The sequence below is a fragment of the Anopheles moucheti genome, chromosome 2, assembly GCF_943734755.1.
Source record: "Anopheles moucheti chromosome 2, idAnoMoucSN_F20_07, whole genome shotgun sequence".
Lineage (NCBI taxonomy): Eukaryota > Metazoa > Arthropoda > Insecta > Diptera > Culicidae > Anopheles > Anopheles moucheti.
Window position 1 is genome coordinate 28,743,847 of NC_069140.1, and position 23,678 is coordinate 28,767,524.

Consider the following 23,678-nt stretch of genomic DNA (forward strand, 5'->3'; position numbering starts at 1 on the left):
CCTTTATGCAGGGGAAGCATCAAGCGGAGCGTTAGGAGCGTAGTCGCGTTAGGGACAAACGCGTCCTATCAAAACATCCGTCATCGACGATTCCGGTTGAAAGGTGAGTGGAAATCGATGGGATGGAAATGGTTCGGCGGTATATGTTTACGTGCCGGCATGTACGCTTGTGGCAGGAGGTGGAAAAATACTACCATCCGGCAGAAGGATGTCATTCCGCGGGCAGTTCATTCATTTTCAGACCTTAACGCTTTAGCTCTTTGTGCGATTAATGCGACTGCATACAGCTTAAGTGGATCATTGGTACAGTGCTGGAGCCTTTTGGATTGAAAGTTACTTTTACAAGTCGTTGGCTTATTTCATGTGAGTCATTACTCGATTACAAAAAAAAATCAATACACAAATCGAGGAACTCTTTGACTAAAGCTTTAATTGTGTGTGAAGGAACTCACCGGCAATGGCGTGTTAATAATTTAAGCTGTTATTAAAAGCCTGAAGAGTATTTCAACGCTCCCGAAAGCAAACTATCGGTAATGCTCGAAAAATCAATAATAAAGGGATGAATTAATTCCACACACATGGGCCAGGTGGTTTTACCAATCTGCATATGTCCGAAGCCAAATTACTTTGTGCAACCGTTTGCGAAAATACAAACAACGATAATGATTATTGTGGCAGCAACTGTGTGAGTCGAATGAAAAGTCGTGTTAACCTTCCAACAACACTTATTTACACAGCGTGCGCTGCGTTGAGTTTAAATTAAACTTTAAATTTTCCTCTTATCCTACTTATGTGAAGAAAAATAATTAACTCTCAATTAATATTGAGCACACTTAGCAAAGCAAAAAAAAATTATGTTCGCTTACTGTTATGCTGTTCTCGAGTATCACCACTCGAGCAGACCACCCAACAAAAGAGGTCTCCCTTTCATCATCGGGTTTCATAACGAAATTAAAATTCCTCGTCAACCTGGCCAGCATAGTGCGCATCGTGCGCGAAGGTCTTCATCGACAGATAATATTGCGATGACATGGCGTTCGATATCGCTTCCCATCGATTACATCGCCCGGGTATGCTGGCGGTGCTCATAAAAATGGCATCGTTATTGTCACTTTCACTCAGCTGGGAAACGAGCCACATCCAGCTTTGCTCGGCACATCTAAGGAGGGCTTCTGGAGCCATCACGGCAACGTCCGCGAGGCAGCTCTAATCTTCGAGCCTCGCCCTGCCCCCAGGACCGTTTCACATTTACACTTGACTAGCAGCAACATTATAAAAGGTCGTCGGTAAGATCATAAATGCGTCATCGTGAGAAGAAATCGAACACAAAAAAGCTGCTGCTGCCTCATACCACCTTTTTCGTCATTCCCGGCTATCCGACGACGACCCATTCGATTCGCGGCCAGCTCAGTGAAGGATCGCCGGGCTTTTTGGTGTGGTGAAGTGTACGGGTGAAGATGGAGAAATAATGGCTCTCGTGGAAAGGCATAAAAGTTCGATTTCATTTCCCGTCCGATACGGGCACGTCCGCACAGTACGTCTCCACAAAACGCGACCGCATCCGGATCAAGCAAAAACTTCCTTTCCAACGCTGAATCGATGCGTTTTTTTTCAATACACCAAAGTTATGCGCCATAAAAGTTATACATTTCTATCGGTGATCGCGCATCCGTTTCTTTACGCTTTACGCGGTGGGAAATGTTTTTACTTCTCCAATCCCACTCCAGCTCTCTCATTCCCTCAACCTTCCCTGGTTCCTCCACCACCAGCAATGGGCGCCACAATGAAGGCATTTCCCGGCAAACCGAGCATACGCGTTCAAGATCGTGCCAAGGACGTCGCCGTCAGAGCATCGCATCGGTAGCGGCACCATTATACCCGAGACACTTCAACTTTCGAGATATTTATTGTGGTTGTGCAAGACCCGCCCAGGCTTGCAGGGCCGCCCAGGTCACCCTGGCGAACGAGTTCGCTCCCGGGTTTGAGTGGCCAATTCCGGAGGCAAAACCGGAGGGTTTTCGCGCTTCAGCCATGAACCAGCCTGAATAGGATATTGAAAATTATGCAACAAGAAGAAAAAGAAAAACTTTTCCATAACTTTCATGTCTACCACGCGCGCGCAAGCCGCATCCAACGTCTTGCCGCGTGTCGGTACGGCAAACGCTGGCCAGCTGCTGTACATGCAGGAAAAAGCGATTTTCCAATAGAAAAATTCGAACGACCATCTTTCCGATCCGTCGCTGTCGCAAGTGTTCGATTCCGGTTGCGCTTCATGGCGTACATTCGCACGGAAGTTGCCGTGCGTTAAGGTTGACAAATTCAAGAATATGGTAACAGCTTTGTAAAAGTTTTTGAACATGTTTTTTTTTCTTCTCTTCCTCAGCGTCTCAGATAAAGCAAGAGAATGGACAGTTGTTGTGAATTATGTAGTGAAAGTTTTCTGTTTTTTTTTTTTAATTGATAAATTAAAAAAAAAGAAAAGGAAAAGTGATGCATGGAAAAGTATTAGACCACCCTAGTTAATGTAAAGCATTACATTTGAGAATAGGGAAAGCATTAGATACATGTCAAACATTTCCATCTAATCTTACAGAAGTGTGATGAATGGAATACAACCTGGATCAGCTACAAAGGTAATCGTGGTTTTCACCAAAGCTTCGTCTATTAAAAATATTTTTGCTTTCAAATTTCATTAAAAAATACATTAATTGCAGTCAGTGGCGGGTTTAACGGTAAGCAAACTAAGCAATTGCGGGGGGCCTCGAGCTGACGGGGGCCCCGAGCTGAGACAGGCCGAGAGTTGAGGATTTACCTTTTTCAGGAAGTGGGTTAAGCAAAAATTGGAGTAAGCAAGCTACGGGTATGCAGGTAAAATCCAAGATAATTTTATAAAACAAAGTCTACTGATCTACTGTTCTAAGAATGCCCTGATCTTGGGCTAGACCATTCTTCGGCAGGAGGCGAACACAGCAAATGTGTGCACAATTGTTCGAGCCAAGAACCCTTCAGTGCATTGCAGGTGATGCAATGCAGGTGATGAATTAGAACATTACTTACATTTCATGAAAGATAAGGACACAATTAAAAGTTCAGAACTGAACATTCAGGAAATGCATAAAATAACAAGACAAATGTCACGCACTTTCCTAAACATTGCGATTTTATTGAAAATTTTCTTAACCATCCCAATGTCAAATGCTTCAGCGGAAAGATCGTTCTCCACTTTAAAACGTGTTAAATCATATTTGAGGCATACACTAGGAGCAGAAAGGCTAAACAATTTAGCACTTTTGTATGTAGAGAAAGATTAATTAAATCAACTAAATACAGAGAAAATATTCAGGAATTCGCCATTAGGAAAGTCAGGCGCAAAAATATTTAGCTCATACTTATAGAAAAGTGTAATATTTGATACAAAATTAAATACAGTTGCAAATGAACTCCAAAACGACTAGAATCAAATTGTTTGCTTTTCATTTAAACGCAAATTTCAACTTAAAAAAATAAAATCAATAAGGCTAACCAAAATGGAATATTTGAATTAAATTAAAGAAAAAAATGAACTACAGGTATTTTTCATCTTTTTCAAATAAAACGTAAGATATATTTAATAAGAAAAGCATTTTTATTAGGGGCCTTAAAACTATTGTTGCTCAGGGCCTCCGCACTCCTAAATACGCCACTGATTGCAGTAACTTAATGAATATTAGTTTAGAGATCTTATATGCAAAGGACTAGTTTTATGAATTACGAGTTAATTATTGTTTGTCAACAAGATTCTGTTAAAGTTACCCCATAACAGCCACTTCAAATAATAAGTTGTTCCGATACTCCGATTTTGTCACTTTGCGTCCCAGTGGCTAACAAGTTTGTAACATAAAAGTAGAATAGTTCTTGGTTTCCAAGTAAGCTGTGAGTGTCGTAATGACAACAACATTACAACAACTTTCCAATGAACTCGAAAGTGATTAGCACCAAACAGAATTATGTTTACTGCTACCAATAATCGTGCTTGAACCTTTCCACTTAGAGGTTCCTCCTTTTACATTAATAACGTTTTAAAGTGCCACAAAAAGGTACAAACAAGCTTTCCGATCCTTTTTGCATCCTTTTGCCTCCCAGCCCACTTTGGTTTCAAATGATCAGCAAATATTCTTCATCGACTAAGCTGTGTTTCTTCCACAGGAAAGTATTTCAAAAGACCCGTTCAAAACAATTGTAGATAACACATTTATCACGTCCAAACTGTTGCCGGAATCTATTTCAAAGTGCTTTTGCCAAAAACGGGAAACTACCGATTTGATAGCAAAACACACACACACACAGAAAAAAAAACATGCGTTTGACCGCTGATCCCGAAACGGTTTCCGTACACCGTACACGTCTGCCCATTTCACGTGGCGGGTGTTCGGTGAAACCCTCCCACGAGATTGTTTTCTCTCGCTTTTGGTCGCCCTTGTTCGATCGACACGAGTCATCATCAGTTAGCCTGTCAGAAACTCGACCGGAGTGTGGCGCATGGTGAACAAAACCGTATTCGGGCGACATGCTTTCCAATGCCACCGTCCCTACGGTTGGCTCAACCCACTAATGGCGAACCTGGGTTCTGGGCATGGGGTCAACCCCATGGAATGACGTTGGAATGGAATGCTCTGCCCCCTGCCTTTCCAAACAGACTGGTCGGTGGTAAATGGTTGGGTGTGTGTGTGTGTGTGTTTTTTTTTTTTGTATTCGCTTTATTTCCGTTCCCTGCTCTGCAAACTCTGGAGTGGAGCTCCCAGTGAAATGAGAAGTCAAGAAGGGGTGCAATCGTTGACAAACAATCGCTCGAGACATGCTGCTGCCCTGCGTTCAATCAACCGGAAAGAGGTGATCTTAACACTGCCTGCTCCTAATGTCTGGGAGTTTGTTTGTTGGTTGCGAGATGGTAAGCGAGAAGAGGGGCCGAGACCGAGGCGAGGCAGGGCACAACAACGGATCGTAAGAAACCCTTTCCCAGTACAGGATCAATCAATCCTGCCGGCGGTTCAATGTTTTCCTTCCATTAAGCTGTCCCACCACCACTACCAACTGCGTGCCAAAGCGGGTATAAAAGAAGCACGAACACCACGACAGGAGGGGGGCGAAGAAAAACAAATCGTTTTCTCAATGGAAGTCACCCGTCTTGGCTGTAACCTGCACGTCTCGCAGCCGCCCGATTTGTCCGATTGTTCACCCGGGAGATGATGGTCTGTGTGGCGATTCCGTGTTCCATTACTATCCTTTTGCTGCAATCGTATTTCATGGCCGACCCAAAGTGCACGACCGAACCGATGGGGACACAGAAAAAGAGAGAGGAAGTGAGGTCACGACAGGGAGAAAATAATCAATTTAACATAAATCGATCTGTTGAATGAGATGATTATTTGCAGCGCGCTCTGTTCCCAATCACCTTTCGGGATGATTGTAGATGATGGTTGTTCAATGGGTTTTTTTTTGCAACAGTGGAACGGAGTGGAAAGCAAGTAGACTAAGAAGGAGGAAACGGCGGTTGGGAAATGCAACAAACGGAAATGAATCGGTCCGATCTCGTTAGTGGAAAAGTTTGAGGTCAGGACGATTAGTGCACCCGGGCAAATGCTGCTCCCAATTCCCATCGTTCACGAGAGTTGTGACAAACAGCTTGACAGTGGGCTGACGACCGAGGATAATGCGACGGCAATGGCAAACAAGCCATCCGCACCACCAGTTGTTTGTTACTGTCGCACTTTACTGTTCGCTTCTTCGTAACTGGGATGTTGCGTCTGTTTGCAACACCAGTCCACACAGGATTTGTTTTCCCGTCCAACCATCCCGCCCGTCATATTTACGTTGCTTCGACGATAACCCCATCCGTTACCCCTGCGCACCATTCGAGGTGGAATCGTTCGACAGAATTATTCCACCAGGAGCAATACCGGTAGCAGGGGGTTGATTGTACAGAAAGTTTTCTGCTTCCATGCCGGTCACTGATTACGTGCTCTGTATGTAGTGTTGCCTTCACAGTCACGGTACGACCGGTTGCTGGCTGGTCCGAAGGGAAATGTCAGCATAATGAAGGAGCAAATTTTGGAGCATAAAATGGGTTCTTTCAGCAGTGTGAAAATACACTTAGCGGCACAATTTCGTTATTAAACAGGGCACTAAAAACAGGAGCTTGAAATGATTGGGCAGAGTTTCGGTGACGTTTAAAGGTATCGTTTGGCAGCACTGATATCGCGCGGTGATTATGTGACAAAGTACACATCACAAGTTTATGCAAGGTGAAATGAAAGATGGGTGCTTCACTTGGCTGAAGTTAAAACTACAAAGTTCTCATTTCGCCCGAGGTAACTGCCCCTCCCGTGCATTCAACCGATCGTTATCGTATATCCCCCCGCATTACAAAACAAACGCCCCCGGAATTGAGCGATAAAAAAGTCGTCGGTCAAATCTCATACGAACAGCATCTTCAGGGTTTTCCGCTTTTAAAGATAGTAAAAAAGGAGTGAATAAAACTCACTACTTTATGGTACATAGATTGTTACGTCGAGGACACGGCAGCCACTTGATGACTTCTTGTGGCCGTATGTAATGTGGCCACAGTGTACCGGGCTTAAAAGCTCAATGACAAAGCAAGCAGTTCAACGGGGCCCGGGTGCTTCGTTTAATAAAATCAAACCCCGGGCAAGTGGCAGCAGCCGAAAGCAGAAGCAAGCACGAGACACGAACCGTGTCGTGTCATCTTCCAAGCCACCACGGTGTGCGCAAAAGGCACACCGCCAGAGCGCACCGACACCGGCCAAGAGTGGAAAATAACAAAACTCACATTATTACGTTATAAATTTCCACTTTAAAAGGTTATCTAAGACCACCTCAGATCGCAAGTATCCGGCGGCCCGCCTACAGTGTGCCCAGCATTGACACTCGTCTATTCAGGGTGCTCAGGGTTTGGGACACACCTACGACATCGCACGAAGGGGTTCGCTAACTCGGACGGATGCAGGGCATGCAGCCGGGTGGTAAAACCATCGCTTCGAGAACTCTTTGCAGCCATATGCGATGCGTTTTGGTGTATGTGTGGGTGGGCCGTGTTGTTGGCCGTACTCGCAACGGTATGTTTGTAAACGGTTTAGGTTATTTTTATTCCATCAACTTTTCACTCACAGCAGGACAAGCGCTCATACGCCCAGGCACCAAGGGGTGTGTATGGACGGCTCACTGCCCTGCCACCACTCGATCGGATGGTGAGCAAATGTCGCAAAATGCTTCCCCAGATAAATATGCCATTTTATGCTTTGGCGCTTGGCGTACCGGCCCGTTCCGGAATCGATTTTGAGCGGTTTAATGCTTGTAAAAGAGTAAGAGCGCAACTTTGTGTCATTTTGGCTGCCGCTCACCATTTCCGGGGTATCGTTTCTTTCGCCTAAAGTGTTTCCTGCGAATTGGATTACTTAAGTAATTGGTCTCTAGTGAGCTGATGCTGATTTCAAACTCCAATCTTAGTATTCTCCGAACGATTTCAGACATCTCAGATTGGCAATCGGAAACCATCGTATTGGAACATGATTGAGAGAAATAGAAACACACCGACTTATTAGTGCTAATGCTTTAATGTATTTTAGCAAAACTAAGCAAAATATTGTTGATGAATTTATTGAAACAATTATGCATCTGTTGATGTAATCAGTAATCTATGGTAATGGATTTCAATCAAACGAAAGGCCTAGACCTCTTGAGGTTGTAGTGCCGCTAAAGAAATAAAAGGAGCTTTGATCTCTGCAAGACCTTTCTCTCCATACTCAGAATAAGCTAACAATTATGATTGGCAGGTCTTCAATCCTGGCTATTAGATTAAAATAAATTCCAGAGAACATACAAAAGTAATAAAATGAAAATCAATATGCAGCTTGAACCTTCATTCTACTCCATTCTAGTGAAAACACTGATTATTCTAAAAAGGTTTAGCAATATTAATTGATTGCCCATCGATTACCCCTATGTCGAATTGGAGAACATCATTCCACCTACACTCCAGTCCCACGTGTCATAATAGTAACTTCTAAAGAACTCATGTCAGGCATGTAACATTTATTTATTTACCCACCGTTCCGGACAAAAATCAGTTCCCTGTCACGGTATCGTCAATGATCGGTGCTGCAAGGTTTGTACACAAATATCAATTTATTATCCCACTAGAGCGGATGGTGCGCATAAGTCGAGTCAATGTCCGTATTATCCACTCTTCATTCGACTCCACCCACGGTTCTCATGGGAATTTCACAAAGCTGCTCGCATGCCGTTCCCGGTAACTAGCCTACCCGTCAAATCAAACACGGACGGGTAGGCCCAGCCGCTCTACCATCGAACAGTGCAGGACTTCCAGTTGCGTATTCCAGTGGGTCGGTATTCTTCCCTTTGTTGGCCTTTACCATCGATACTACTCAACTCAAACAAGCCCGAACAAGGTCGGCCAAGTGATCGAACTGACGGAATGACATAACGGTCCACCGCTACTGCTTACGAGCAATCTTGACGACACTAATCCATCTGGAGCAGCGCATCGAGTGGCAGTCGGTCGTCAAGATGTCAATTTGGGAAGTTTTGTGACCTGCCATGTGCCATGTCGTGTATGTCGTTTGGCCCCGGTACCGTGCGCGCCGAACTCCCGATTATGATTGCTCTATCAATTTCTGCTCGGAACTTGGTGGTACAGCCCGACTTTTCGATAACGACCATTCCCACCCCACACACACACACACACACAAACCGGACGGTCGTAAAGATATGTCACCAGCATTTGCCAGAGCATTACGGTTGCGGGGTGCTTTATGATTCGATGGTGGCGCTCTTTAACATCGTGCTGGAGCGCACTTTTAAAGCGATGCTGGTTTCATCTGTTTTCCCTCGCATCACATCCCGGGAACTATATTTCCATTGCACTGGAGCACACATTTCGATGTTTCATATCCGAGCGGAAAGATGTAAGTACCGAAGCGCAGGAATCATGATACGGGCGCGCACGCAATCGGACAGACTGCCGGCAAACCAAATTGGTCCCCGGTGGAGCGTAAAAGAGAATCGGGCAGTGCGTTTTAATACCACGCCGTTACAAGCAACGCTATTGATTCTGATTTATATTTAATCATTACAACGTTCGCTGAAATCAACGATACGGGGCCAGTGGCCGGTGGGAAACCATTTCCCCAAACGATCGTACCCGGGATAAGGTGCCGGGGTCGTCCTGATAATAGCGATGATGAGTGACACGAAAGGGGTCCAGATCGACACGATAGCGAATGGGTTCGACTGTCGGGGGAATACTTTTTCACGGCAAGTGATTTACAATTGTTTGATGGAAATTCATTTTAAGTGTACGCGATAAATGCTTTAAGCGGAAGAATTGTTATTCTGCTGTAAATAGTCGTTTGTCATTCAATCATATCGCTTTGGGAATCAGCCCATCTTGAGATGAAATCTTATTCAAATGTCAAATATGTCAAAGCTCTTATCTGTATCTACACGAACTATTGGAATTATCACCTTCTGAGGATGTTTTTCGTTAAGGATTTATTGCATTCCGTAATAAAATTATAAATCTTAAGTAAATACAGGCAGTCCCCGACATACGCGGTTAGTCTTTTACGTGTATACAGAGAAACGTGGTTTTTGGAAATTTGACAGATGAGCTAATTTATAGCACAAAATCTAAACAAAAAGATGAAAATTGGTCGAAAATACCTGTTTTTGTCACATAAAACATTATTTTCTAACTTATTTTAATGTATCCTTTCTTAAAAATGCCTGATTAGGTGAAAAAATTAAGTCCAGAGAAGGAAGTCGACACTGTGACGTTGAAGTATAAACGAAATTGCACGAGGATTCGAGTTACGCGGGTTTTTCCCAGATTATAGCGGTCCGCTATAATAGCGTATCTCGGAGACTGCCTGTACTAATGATCCATTAGCTTGACAGGCATTATCAGAAGTTGCTTGTAAGACAGCTTATTATCAAAAATCTGAACTTCATAGAAACTGTCTAATTCAATTGCACGAATTTTTGAATTATTTTTACCAATTACCCATTCCAGTACTAAACCGCGCAAATCACTAATCGATTGCCCTTAACCACACCAACCGTTACTTACCGATTATTGTAAGATTTACGACACTATTTCTAGTTTGTGCTACGATGAAATCCACCCGACACCGGTACATGCCACTGTCGGTTTCGCGAACATTCTGTACCGCCAGTTCGCCCGGTTCCTTCTCGAACTGGAAGTACGCCCGATCGCCGAACATGGCATCATCGGACCAGCGCTTGGGCGATCCGATCTCGCGCCCTCGCGTATCAGCACTGTGAAGAGAAAATGGGAGATTAAGCAATGAGTAAGCGTGTACCTTCAAAACCCACAAACGAACCGAACCGAGTAATGCGAAGTGTCCTTTATGAAATGAAGCCATTTCCATGTTGTTAAAGTTGGCAAATCTTACATTTAATTTATTCCAGCAATATAACTTAATACTGTATTCCCATCATGCGGCACAGTTTGCTCAAGTTTCAGACGAGTTCGCCAAAATCACAATTTGTGTGCATTTGTTGTTGTTTGCCTGCGTAGCCGTGTCGTTTTGTCGTCCATCACTAATCCACTCGCCGCACCAAAGTACGGTTCCTCGTGGGACCGTACCATTTCTTAAGGTATCGGGGACCGTTGGACCAAGTCGCGAACAGCGTCGAAGTAAAAAAAAAAGCGAAAAGCGAAAAAAGTACGACCAAAGATGAATTATTTATTCACACCTTCAAACGGGCAGGCCTTCACGCGGCCAAAGCAGCGGAAATCGTCGTTGCATAGCGTCACGAAGCCTTTGCCCCGGACCCGACGGGCCGACGGGGACGTTGCGATTGGGCGATGGCCGCGAAGGACACGCAGTACACAAAACGGAAACATGATCTACATAATTGATGAAGAATTGATTGAAGTGTTGCGAAATTGAGGCCTGAGAGCGAGAAACTTTTGTCGACGACACTCCCCCGCACACCCGATGATGTGGAATGTCGGCTTTTTGCCGTTCGTCCTTATTTCGATCAGCTTATTCGGGTGGCATGGGAATTTTATTTGGGCATTGCCAGATTTGCCAAGCTCGGAACGCCGTGGAAAACAATACGCATTGGCGTTTGTTGTTGCGCGCTGATTATTGTTGATTGATCTTTTCCTTTGTGTGATGTAAAAGGTTAGGGATAAATCAAACAGAGTCCTTACATTAATTGCACACTGAAAACAGGCTGTACATAATTTGTTTATCACAAAGCTTAAGAAGGGAAGTTGTTGAAAAATGGACCAGAAAAAAAAGAAAGATGGTTGACTTAATTCAATTCAATTCAAACAGTTCAATTCTTCTTTGGTACGAAAGGCCCCCAGTCTGACATTTTCGTCTTAATTTGACTCAGTTTTGGTAGGCTGCCTTCTGTCGTATATGATAAGATGATAAGATTTGATTCCACCGTCAACATTATCACCTATGCATGTAATGTTTCTCGCAAAAGCTCTCTAAAGTTTCCTCCAAACACTACATGATGAGTTGTAGTGTCTTCGTAAAAATGCATTACCTCCTTTCATCATGAAATATAGCTTTGTTTCTTACACCGAGAACCTCACCGTATCTCGTGGCCAGCTAATCAAATTAGCTGTTGCAATAGAAACACTGCACTGCTTGCTAATTAGTAAAATTCATCCACCAACTCTTGCTACCAGCCCGAGTAAGCTCTGTTTCTGCGAATGCAATCTCAATAAATAGTTATATAATCAAATGAGATCCTTTCGTCAGTAGTACCGTCCGGTCGGAAGATGTTCGTATGTGCTAGCATGTGTTTTGGTACGGGTCTGGTAGCGGAAAAACAGCGTTGTCGTCCATAAATCAGTCATTCGTGGAGTAGAGGCTTTGTAACTTGGCGATGGCGTTTCGTTGCGAACCAGTATTGCGCCCGGTGCCAATCGCGAAACTTTCGGACAGTCGCTCTTGCATTTCCGTGTTGCTTTTAAACCGGATCCCCATCACACTCATCTTCCCTGGGTGCCGTGGCCGCGTGCGCGTAATCCGCTTACCTGTATATGGGCGATCCTTTATCTTCCCGGTACCATAGCACCAGCACGACATTGTCACCCGGTTCGTGTGTGCTGACGTTGCACGGCAGATAGATTGTCTCGCCAACGAGCGCCTCCATCGTTACGACAGGAACTGGGGAAGAAACGAACGCAAAACGTTAGAATGGGAGTGAAACATGTCAATCCTGTCTGCCTGCCTGCCGTTCTCGTTTGGGTGGACGGCATGGAGCGCGAGATCGTGTTCGGGATTTATGTCAATATTTTTGTCAACTGTTTGCCAATATATCCGCCTGGGATGCCTGTCGGAAATGAATGCCACCATCAGCACCATTGGCGACGAGCATGAAATGTTCGTTTTTTTTTTGTTTTGTTTCCCATCCTTTTTTGTGCATGAGTGTGTGTTTCTGTGCGTCAATGCCCCCAAACCGTGGGCGTGCTCTTATGCATATTACATTCGATTGTTGTTCCAGCTTGAAGTCGCCCCTATTTTTACGGGCGATGTTTTGTGTTTTTGTTGAATTGCTGGAGCCGTATGCGAGCGTGTGATATGTTTCTGCTCGTTTTTGCTTCCTGTTCCTGCAATATCGTCGATTGGATGCCCAATCATGCTTTTGCAGGTCATCCAGGAAGTAGATGGAGGGGTAGGAGATAAAAGATTCAAACGAACAAAACTCAAATGAATATTCAGAATACAGCATCCAAACGAGCAGTTATCGAACGTCCGCAAAGGGATATGGGAAAAGTGGCACTAACAAAAAAAAACATTCTCATCTCCCAAAGCACACACCAACACCCACACACACACACACACACTGATGAACTCCGGTTTAGTCCCGGTCATCGTTTACTGCCACAAATCGTCCACGGACGCTTCTGCAAACGTCGCGGGATCGGTTTCCGGTTGCCAGACCACGTCTCGAATACACGTCGTTGGGTGTTTGAAATCATGAAAATGGACCCAGCGACCGTAGCATGTACCTATCAATGAGACGCGGCACAGCTTCCCCAACAATAACAGCAACAGAAAAAAGGTTCATTGGGTGCCGAATGAAGATACAAGAATTCTGAAACTCTGATGGTAAAATGAAGCGAACGCAACTGCGGACTGCGGACCAAATGAAGGAAAAAAAATCCCGGGTCCTCCATCACGGAACCCAACAAGAACGTGATCCTTGTTACACGGCTTATCCCGTGCTAGCACGGTGTTGGCTGTGAGCTAACCAATGGCCCCGAATTGGACCGGTTGAGAACAGACAAAAAAAAAAGATTCACCCACCCGGGTTGTAACGGTGATCCTGCGCTGCGTCACGTTGAAGTAACCGGGATAACATCAGCTTGAATTCGTGCCGAACATCAGCACGGTCCCATCAGTGAACCTGGTCCGTCGTGGTCAAATTTCGAATTTCGAGCGTGTGTTACCTTCATTTTTTTTGTTTCGCTTCCCACGTTTCGTTTGTAATATGGAACCGGCCCGTGCAGTGTCGAAAGTGTGGGATGCTTTTTAGGATTTTTATCATAACGATGGAAAAGGAGTAAATGACTGAATTTCACCCTTTCGTGTCGGGGATGGAACCTATGGCCTAACCTGTCGGAAGTCGCTATTGTATGCGTACCCCGGTTCTGCTGCCGAACCTGGTTGAGATTAAATGGGTGGGGGAGGGCTAATTTTGTGGCTGGTTTTGCCGGCATGGTTTACGGGTGCGATGAGCGCTTAACGATTCTCCGGTTCGATGCACAGGTTTGGATTTACAGGTGTTGTTTTCTTTTCCTATACTTTCTTCCAAACGTGAACCGTAGCCAATGTGAACGGATAAGGTATCTTATACATTTGGGTCTTTTTTTTTATGTATCGTAAAAATTCTTCATGGAAACAGTTTGATCACTAGAAGGTAGCGTAAATCATTTTTACTAGTGATGGGAAAAATCACTCCCATGTGGGATTCGATCCGACCGATCCGGATCCGCCTTGGGATCGATCCTCCGAATCCGATCCGAATCCTACTAGATTTTTTTATGACCACAAAAAAACTCTTTGCTTTGTAAACAAAGAAAATGCAAGATGGATATGCTAATACGACATTTTTTATTCTTGAATTAAAAAAGTGGGTTCACAATTGAGCTATTGTAAAACAAAAAAAAGGAAAATTAAATTTATTTATTTTTATTCATTATTTAAAAATTCATATTTTTCAATGCATTATTTTCAGTATCGATTTCAGTGTTCAATCCTTGTACACAATTGAACGCTCCTTTTGGTATTTTTCTTTTCGAAGGACCATTTTATTTTTAACTTAAACTTAACAAAATTCACGACACGTCCGTTCCCCTTGGCGATCACTCTACTTCTCTTTTTTCTCGATTCGTTCTCACCTCGCTCTCTCACATCCTTCTAGCCCGCCGCATAGGGATGTGTAAATGACGAAATGTCATTTGGGTTCCTTTCGTTCCGGATGGGAACGGAACATACTCCCCCCGTTGAGGTCACTCAACATCAAACTAAGGGAACCTTCTCTAAGGGATGTATTCATTATCCTCGATGGGTAGTACCGATATTTTGTTCACGGCACGTCGATAAGTAGCCCCTCTTGTGAACACATCTATAGCTCGAACCAATCCATCCTCTCCTGGGTAGACTGCGGTTACTCGGCCCAACTTCCAATTCAGCGGTGGAAGATTTCGATCATGCAGTAGAACAACCATGCCCTTCCGAATATTGGGCATTGCGCGTGTGTTCTTCTTTCTAGGTTGCAGAGTATTAAGGTACTCTCGACTCCATGCACGCCAAAAATGCTCACGCATGAGCTGAAGATGTTGCCAACGCGACAAACGGGTGACTTTGACGTTTTCCAAAGAAGGCTCAGCCATAGCGGTTAAGGGTCGTCCAATCAAATAGTGGGCTGGGGTAATTACCATCGGGTCTGCAGGGTCGTTCGATACCGTAAACAGTGGGCGGGAATTCAACACGGCTTCTATTTCAATTAGCACTGTACTCAGCTCTTCGAAAGATAACTTGACGTTGCCGACAATGCGTTTCAGGTGAGTTTTGGCAGATTTAACAGCAGCCTCCCAGAGGCCGCCGAACTCTGGAGCATCTGGCGGTATAAAGTGCCACTCGATTTCCCTGGCACTACAAAACTCCTCGATGGCATCGACCGATTGCTGGTTTTGAAATTGCTCAAAGAGCTTCTTGAGTTCATGATTAGCTCCTCGAAAGTTTGTCGCATTGTCGGAGTTGAGCTGCTGGACCATCCCACGTCGACCGATGAAACGCTTAAGGGAAGCCAAAAACGCATCTGTGCTTAAGTCAGATACTGCCTCTAAATGTACGGCTTTAGTTGTCATGCATACGAACACGCATACATAAGCTTTGGTAACCACTGGACGCCGTAACCCTTGTTTTATAAGAATTGGACCGGCGTAGTCCAACCCTGTGATTGCAAAAGGAGGCGACGGTGTAACTCTGGAGGCTGGTAAATTTCCCATTAACTGGTTGTTGTTGGTTGGGTTTAGTCGGAAACATCTCACACATTTCCGTGTTACGGCTCGAATGGTAGAACGGGCGTGGATAAGCCAATAACGTTGTCTCATAGCGTTTACCAAGCCAGTTTGTCCAATATGCAGATGCTCTTCATGCATCTGTTTTATCAGCAAACGCACAACAGGATCCTTGTTGGGTAAGATGATTGGATGGCGATTCTCGAATGGAAGTTGTGATTTATCTAAACGACCACCTACACGCAGTAGCCGATTATAATAGATTGGACGAAGGTTTGCGAGGTTCTTGCACGGTTCGTTGTGAATCACTCGCTGGATCTCATCCGCCAAATAAATGTGTTGGATAACTCGGATGATCGCTTCGGTAGAACGACGCAATTCTCCAACAGATAAATGACGGCATTTTCTACGTTGGTTCGAGGGTGTACGGCAGTTTTCAATGAAGCGTAGTACGTATCCCATAATGAGCTGAATCTTCCTAAAACGACTAAACTTGTTAAAGAATGCAAGAGGCTCAGTACTTACAACCACAGTCGAGATTACATCCTTCAATTCAGGTAATTCGTCATCAGGGATTGGGTTCAACCGCAATACTTCGTACTCTAATCGGTGCATACTCTCAGGACCATTCCACCATAGGCTGTTACCTTCCAGAGCCTCGGGCATTTGTCCTCGAGAGACGACGTCTGCTGGGTTGAACTGGGAACGAATGTATTCCCATCTGCAGTTACTTGATTCTTCCTGGATCACGGCAACACGATTGCGAACAAACAGCTGCAACTGGTTGAGCGGCTTTTTAATCCAGGCTAGAACAATCGTGCTGTCACACCATAACACGATTTCACGAAGCATCAAATTCAGGGCTGGCAGTGCCCTTTTCAACAGTCGGGTAAGCAGGAGTGCTGCGCACAATTCTTTTCGCGGGATGGAAAGATCATGCAATGGTGCAAGCTTCGATTTGCTGGTAAGAAGTTGTAACCTTGCTGAACCATCCGAAAACAGGCTGCGCAGGTAAATGCATGCTCCGTAGGCGTAAGATGAAGCATCGGAGAATCCGTGTATCTCATATCCGATAGCTCCGTCGAAAGTTACACATCGTGGTATTTCGATAAGATGTAGTCGGGACAAAGATGCTTGTAGAGCTTGCCACTCTTGTGCTGTAGCTTCGTCGACGGGATCATCCCAATCTATCTTCAGTTTCCATAATCGTTGGGTAAGTAGCTTTGCCAAAACAATGACAGGGGATACCAGACCGAGTGGATCGAAGAATTTGGCTATCTCCGAATACATACCGCGTTTCGTAACGCGTTGAAGGTTAGTTGTTGAGGAAATCTCCGGACGGTAAGAGATGAACAGGGTGTCTGCAGTTGGATCCCAACATACTCCCAGCACTTTGATGGTTTCGTTAACTCCTCTTTCTTCCATTTTCACCAACCTTTCACGGTCCTCTTCTGGTATTTGCTCGAGGAATTCTGGTGAATTCGAGCACCATTTTCGAATAGGGAAGCCTCCTTGCCCTAGAAGTTGCTTTAGTTGACGTTGCGCGGCAATCGCATCGTCCACTGAGTCCGCACCCGACAGTACATCGTCCATGTAGGTTTCTTCCTGGACGATTCTCGATGCAATTGGGAACGCGCCACCATCTTCTTCTACTAATTGTACTAAACACCTTGTTGCTAAAAATGGTGCAGACGCAGTACCGTAGGTAACGGTACTCAGTTCTAAAACTCGTAACGGTTTTGATGGGTGATCTCTCCAAAAGATTCGCAGGAATCGCTGATCTTCTTTCGTGTGAAATATTTGGCGATACATCTTAGACACGTCTCCAGAAAAGGCTATTTTGTATTTACGGAAACGAAGCATGATGAAATGCAGGTCGTTTTGTACTACTGGACCTATCTGTAGTACGTCATTCAGGGAAAACTCGGATGGATGTGCCTTGGCACTAGCATCAAATACCACTCGACATTTAGTACTTGAGCTGGACGGTCGCAACACTGCATGGTGTGGCAGATAATAAACCAGTTGGTTTGGTGAATCTAGGGCTTCGTTGATTTCGTTGCAATGACCTAGTGCTTCATACTCGTGAATGAATTCCTTATACTGTTCCTGCAGCTCTGGGTTTCGGGCAAGACGTCTCTCCAGCATAAGGAATCGCTTTAGCGCAACTGCTCGGCAATTGTTTAATTGGTCAACGGTGTCCTTAAAAGGCAATTGGACAATGAATCTACCAGTCTCATCACGCCTGTACGACGATAGGAAATGTTCTTCACAAGCCAACTCTTCTTTAGCCAGCTTAGGAACCTCGGGAACCTCCTCAATCTTCCAAAACTGTTGCATCATTCGCTCCAAAGTTTCGACCGAAGCGTGGTTAGATTGTAGCAAGGAATGGTTAGATGCTTGCGACTCTGTGATGATTCCAGAAACGATCCAACCAAAATGAGTATTACGCAGCACTGGAAGGCTGTTCATTCCGTTAATCATTCCAGACTTAAAAATGTCGAAAAACAGTTCGGCACCAATCAGCAAATCAATCTTGTCCGGCATATAAAAGTTGGGATCTGCTAAGATAATACCATGCGGAATCTCCCAGTGATCGATGTTTATCTGAGATGATGGAATTGTACCCGTGACCTTCGGCGTTACCAGACACTCCAAGTTGACTTCAAAGCTAGAAACTCTCGATTTAATCCTCAATTGTACCTTCTCTCGAGCAAGGGTACGCAAGGCATTGATACCTGAGATCGGCACATTCGCTGGTGATTTTGTTACTCCAAGGCGGTTGGTGAATTCTTCAGATACAAAATTTACCTGTGAGCCACTGTCCAACAGGACTCTACACTGATGAGGACGATTCTTGAAGTCGAACACTTGAACAACAGCTGTTTGAAGCAGAACCGTTTTAGTTGACCGAACAACATTTGAAGAACATGTGGTGGAAACCGGGTTGGTAATACCACGGTTGATCGTCAGTCTTGACGTTGTCTCAGACGTCGTAGCTGGAGTGGGTGGAAATCTATGAGCGGTTTCTGCTGGTTGAGGCACTAAGGAACTAGAATTTGGGTAAAGTGCGTTTTCGTCGTGGATGATAGTATGGTGTCGTCGTTGGCACTTACGACAATTCACTGTTGATGGACATTCTCGAGCACGATGACCCTTTCGCAGACAATTAAAACAAACTCCAGCGGTTCGAATTCGTTCAATTTTCTGCGATGTTGTCAGATTATTGAGTTCAGTGCAATGATGATTGCGATGCGAACCACTGCAAATTTCACATAACTGCGGAGTGGTAGTGGCTGCTGCATGGCTTTTCTGTGGTAGCTTCCTTTGCGTGGTGTTCTGTGGCGCACGAGGGTTAGGCTGTGGCTTACCATTGGTTGTAGCCGGAAATGCTGTTTCACAATATTCCAAGATTCCACACCGAGATTTTAAGAACTCTATGGTTTGTTCATACTTGGGTAATACGGTTTTCTTCTGTGAGCCTTCCCAAGCTTTCCGGGTAGATTTGTCGAGTGCTGACACTAACAAATGCACAATCATGAGGTCTGAAATTCCTAAAAGTTCTTGTCCCTGATATTTCAAACTCTCCACATGACGTGACGTTTCTTGGACCAAGTGGCGTAACTCGATGTGAGTTTCTGATGTCATCTTCTTCAGGGAGAATAAACCACGAATATGGTTTTCGATGATGATTCGTTTGTTCTCATATCTCTCGGTTAATATGTTCCATGCCTGTTCGTAGTTGCCCTCGTTAATCACTTTTGCATCTAATATTCCAGCAGCTTCTCCGATGAGTGCCTTATCCAAATGATACAGCTTTACGGCCTCACTGTCTCCGGAATTGGCCATCAAATCTTGGAAAATCGCTTTGAACTTAGGCCATGCTGTATAAGTGCCATCGAAGGTCGGGATCGGAACCTTCAACGGTTTTTGCTGGATTAATATCTGTGGTTGCATGGGTGTTTTTTCTTCCTTCGTGTCTATTGTTAATTTCAATTCGTCAATCTTGGTTAGTGTTGCGTTATTTAGTTCTTCAAAATCAATGTATTCCTTTTCTTGCTCTTCCATCGCATCGTCACTCGTTATTCCGATTATACTCATATGTAGACGATTGTAGTCATTTTCAATCGACGTTGCGGTTTTCTCAAACACGTTGAATTGGGACAGAGTAACATGCAGTGTCTCTGTAAGCGTTCTGTGCAAGCGCAAAAGTTTGCTTTTGACATGCGATCGTTGACGAATTGCCTTTGCCAGCTCTTCTGGTTTGGTAGCCATTTTGTCCTTATTTGCGTTTTTCTGCGAACGCGTTTCTGGTCCCATGCAAAAACGAAACCTCTTAAATGCTCACAAACCAGGCACACCGCACACACACGATGAAACTTGTAGCGCAAGATGCACACAGGTAACAGTTACTGAAACGCGTCCTTTTGCGAGATTCTAGGAACAAGAATCGATCTGCGCACAAACACAAGTCACTCACACAAGCTCGGATTACCGGAACCTCACTCACGCGCATACACGAGGGGACTATGAGCCTGACGATTTCTGGGAACACTAACGTTCTTTGTTCACACACTCTCAAACGATCGACGGTAGTCGCGATCACAATCACGACCACATGTAGCAACACACAAACACACGAGTAGTAGATGGCAAATTGGTTCTTTTTCAAATGATTTGGGCACGACGCGCACAGACGCTGGTTCGCGGAAAATGTTCTTCTAGTATGCGTGTGCTCACACAACTCACACGGACTATGGTTATCGGGATATTAAGTGATCGGAGCGGTCACTTACACACACACGCGCGCACCGACGCTCTTGTGTGGGGAACGTTCTTAGAATAAAACACGTGGTTTCATACAACGCACAGGGAACATTCGCAGGAAACTATCCTTTCTAGTGACACGGATGGTCACACAATGCACGCGGGCGGTGGTTGTTGGGAACTCCTTTTTACTTATGACACGGGCTGTCACACAACACAAGTGAAAAGTCACACAACGCACGCGGGCGGTGATTGTGAGGGAACACTTTTCTTGCGTCGCGGGTGATCACACAACGCACGCGGGCGGTGGTTGTTGGATCACTTTTTAGGGACACGGACGGACACACAACGCACATGGACTGAGGTTGTGAGGGGACACTTCTAGTGACACGGGCGGTCACACAACGCACACGGGCGGTGGTTGTTGGGGAAACTACTTTCTTGGAATACGATTGACGCTGGTGGTCACACAAATTGGCACGGACACTGACAAACGCACGCGGGCGGTGGTTTCAGGCCGCAATCCTGGTTTTTATCCGGTTCGATCGGACCAAATGTTCAATCCTTGTACACAATTGAACGCTCCTTTTGGTATTTTTCTTTTCGAAGGACCATTTTATTTTTAACTTAAACTTAACAAAATTCACGACACGTCCGTTCCCCTTGGCGATCACTCTACTTCTCTTTTTTCTCGATTCGTTCTCACCTCGCTCTCTCACATCCTTCTAGCCCGCCGCATAGGGATGTGTAAATGACGAAATGTCATTTGGGTTCCTTTCGTTCCGGATGGGAACGGAACATTCAGTATTACTCAACATTCATGAGACTATCATTTTTCAGCATCAGCAGATTATCAGCATATCACAATTTTATCAAAAAAAAAAAAATTATCCAATTATTTCTATGTCTTCCTCGTTTAAATTATGCTTTAGAAATAATATTTCATTCATTTTTTGGGGAGCAGTCTATTTCTTCTGTCCGTGTAAATTTGTCCTGCCTTAGAGAAAATACGTTCACATGGAACAGAATAAAAAGGCAATAAATCACAAAATATCCGCATCCGAAAACAATCCCTACCACAATCCCACATTCCAATCATGACAGATCCGGATCCGGGATCTGGACTCTTGTTTTGGATTTCGATCCCGGATTCTCGTATTGACGAGTCCGGATCCTGAAGGATCCGAATCCGGACTCTTGTTTTGGATTTCGATCCCGGATTCCCGTCATGACAGATCCGGATCGAAAAGGATTGTTTGGGATTCCAATCCAGAGGATCCTGGATTTGGGATCGAATCCGGATTGATCCAATGAAGGATCCAATCCCAGAATCCGATCCGATCCGATCCGCCCAACACTAATTTTTACTTTTCCAGGTTAACAAAAAAGCCATTATTTAAGTTTGCTAATTTAAATCTATTAAAACACATTCCAGACCATTACAGTGCTCCGATTTTCATTATTTTGTTTTGGGTTTTTTTTTCAAAATTTAAGTTTTGAATTATTTTATAAAACACAGAACATGCTAAGCAACTATAGTATAAGATATTTAGAATAAACCCTCCATGATCAAAATTGGTACTTGGAAAAGGACAGGAATTTTTACCGGTTTTGTCGTTTGAGAAACCACCGTCGCTATGGGCAATTCGCTAAAGCAACCCTGAATTCCATTTAAAATCCCGTAAAGTGTGTTAACAAAAACTCGCTTTTGAAGTCTATTTTCCCTATATCGTATAAATAGCAATACGGACAGGCCGTTTTTTTTCCTGTATACAAAAGATATATATTTTTGTGTACAAATCTGATATATAATACCTCGTAGGGTTTACTTCCACTTTAATATAATTTGAGCCAACATAAATCCCAATTTTGTCAAATATTAACAGCATCATATTCTTAGGCAAACATAATTTCAACAAAAATCTCATCGTGGCTCAAAGTTGAGACGGACGTTTTTTTTTACAAGAAAACCAGCATAACAGCATAACTCATCCTAAATTATTGCGGCTTACTGAAATTGTGCTCGTAAATTCGAACCAAACACTGCAATGTTCACTAAACGATTTGATCTGTTTTCGAAAACAAATGCTACCGGTCCGGTTTTTGAAGCAAATCAAATTATCAGACCGGGGTCATTTCAGCTTTTAACTGAAAACCACGAAAACCCAACCATAAACAGCTATGCGTAAGCATACTTAACAAGGAAACAAAACCAATCATCTATCGCACGGTGCCGCATTGTATCCATCATTTGTGTTTGCGACGCCAATGGCATTCCATCATGAGACTCCATCCACATTTTCTCTCACATTGCCACTGTCACCAACAAGGTATTGTGTTATTGTTTTCTGCCAGTAGCAAAAACAAGCCCCATTTCATATCGAGATTTTCACCAATTCTGGCCGGCCGTTCCGTAGCATTGGTCGCGATTTGAATATCGATATGAAACCGTTTCCCGAACTGGCCATTTCTCCAGTCGAGTGAATCGGGCGCAATTTCCGGGTTTTGCTATTTTCGAACCGGTCGGTCGCTTTGATGGCTTCATGAAGTGGACCCGGCGAATGAAGGGTGGGAAATGGTGTTTTTTTCCACCAAATTGCCCCACAGCGTAAAAGATACTTTCCATCGCAAATGATTGAGTTCCAACGATTGGTGTGCGGTCATGGTGCGGAACGGGAGCAAAAACGCTACGAGCCAGTATCTGGCTGATAGGAGTCGAGTAAATGTACGTAGCGTTTGGAAATGGAAATGTGAAACTAAGCGGCGATAAAACAAACCCGCGCGCCACGTGAGCAGGGGGGAATAACAAATTTATCCAACGTGTGCCCCCGAATGCTAGCGACCGGATGGGTCAGCTTGACCGTATGTATTACCCTGCGAATATCACTCCGACTCACGCATGATGGATTGAGTGTCGGGTTGGAGTGTAAGACTTTCCCGAACTCGTGGTGTAACCGGCATGAAAAGGGACAGCCAACGGTGGAAGAAAAGCAAAACATGAAGCTTCCACTGTCCAGAGCGGACAGTTTGGATGGATGAATGCACAAACGGATGGACGGTTTTGGGGAATCATATGTTTAGTTATGCTGACGTCATCGGTACAATAAAAGAAGGCTTTCGGTTTGGTTTGCTTCATCAACTTTTACGCTGGCCACTCTGGCCATCGGTGGGATCTATATCCAACACACACACACACACACGAAAAAAAAACCAAAATCCCCACCACCAAGGGACAAATTTTGACCGTACCGAAAACCGAACAGCAATCCATCTGTGGCACGGTAAGTTGATGGTTTACGATGGGACAAAAAACCGA

The 23,678-nt window shown here is 44.4% G+C and overlaps 1 protein-coding gene across 1 annotated transcript in view; it reads right to left on the minus strand.

Moving 5' to 3' along the window:
• LOC128296991 (contactin-4) overlaps window positions 1–23,678 on the minus strand; it is a 91,448-nt gene that overhangs the window by 20,714 nt on the left and 47,056 nt on the right. Inside the window, exons 2-3 of the mRNA XM_053032528.1 lie at window positions 12,101–12,233; window positions 10,145–10,353 (exon numbers count right to left, since the gene is read on the minus strand). Coding sequence (XP_052888488.1) covers window positions 10,145–10,353; window positions 12,101–12,233 — 342 coding nt within the window. The remainder of the gene's footprint in view (window positions 1–10,144; window positions 10,354–12,100; window positions 12,234–23,678) is intronic.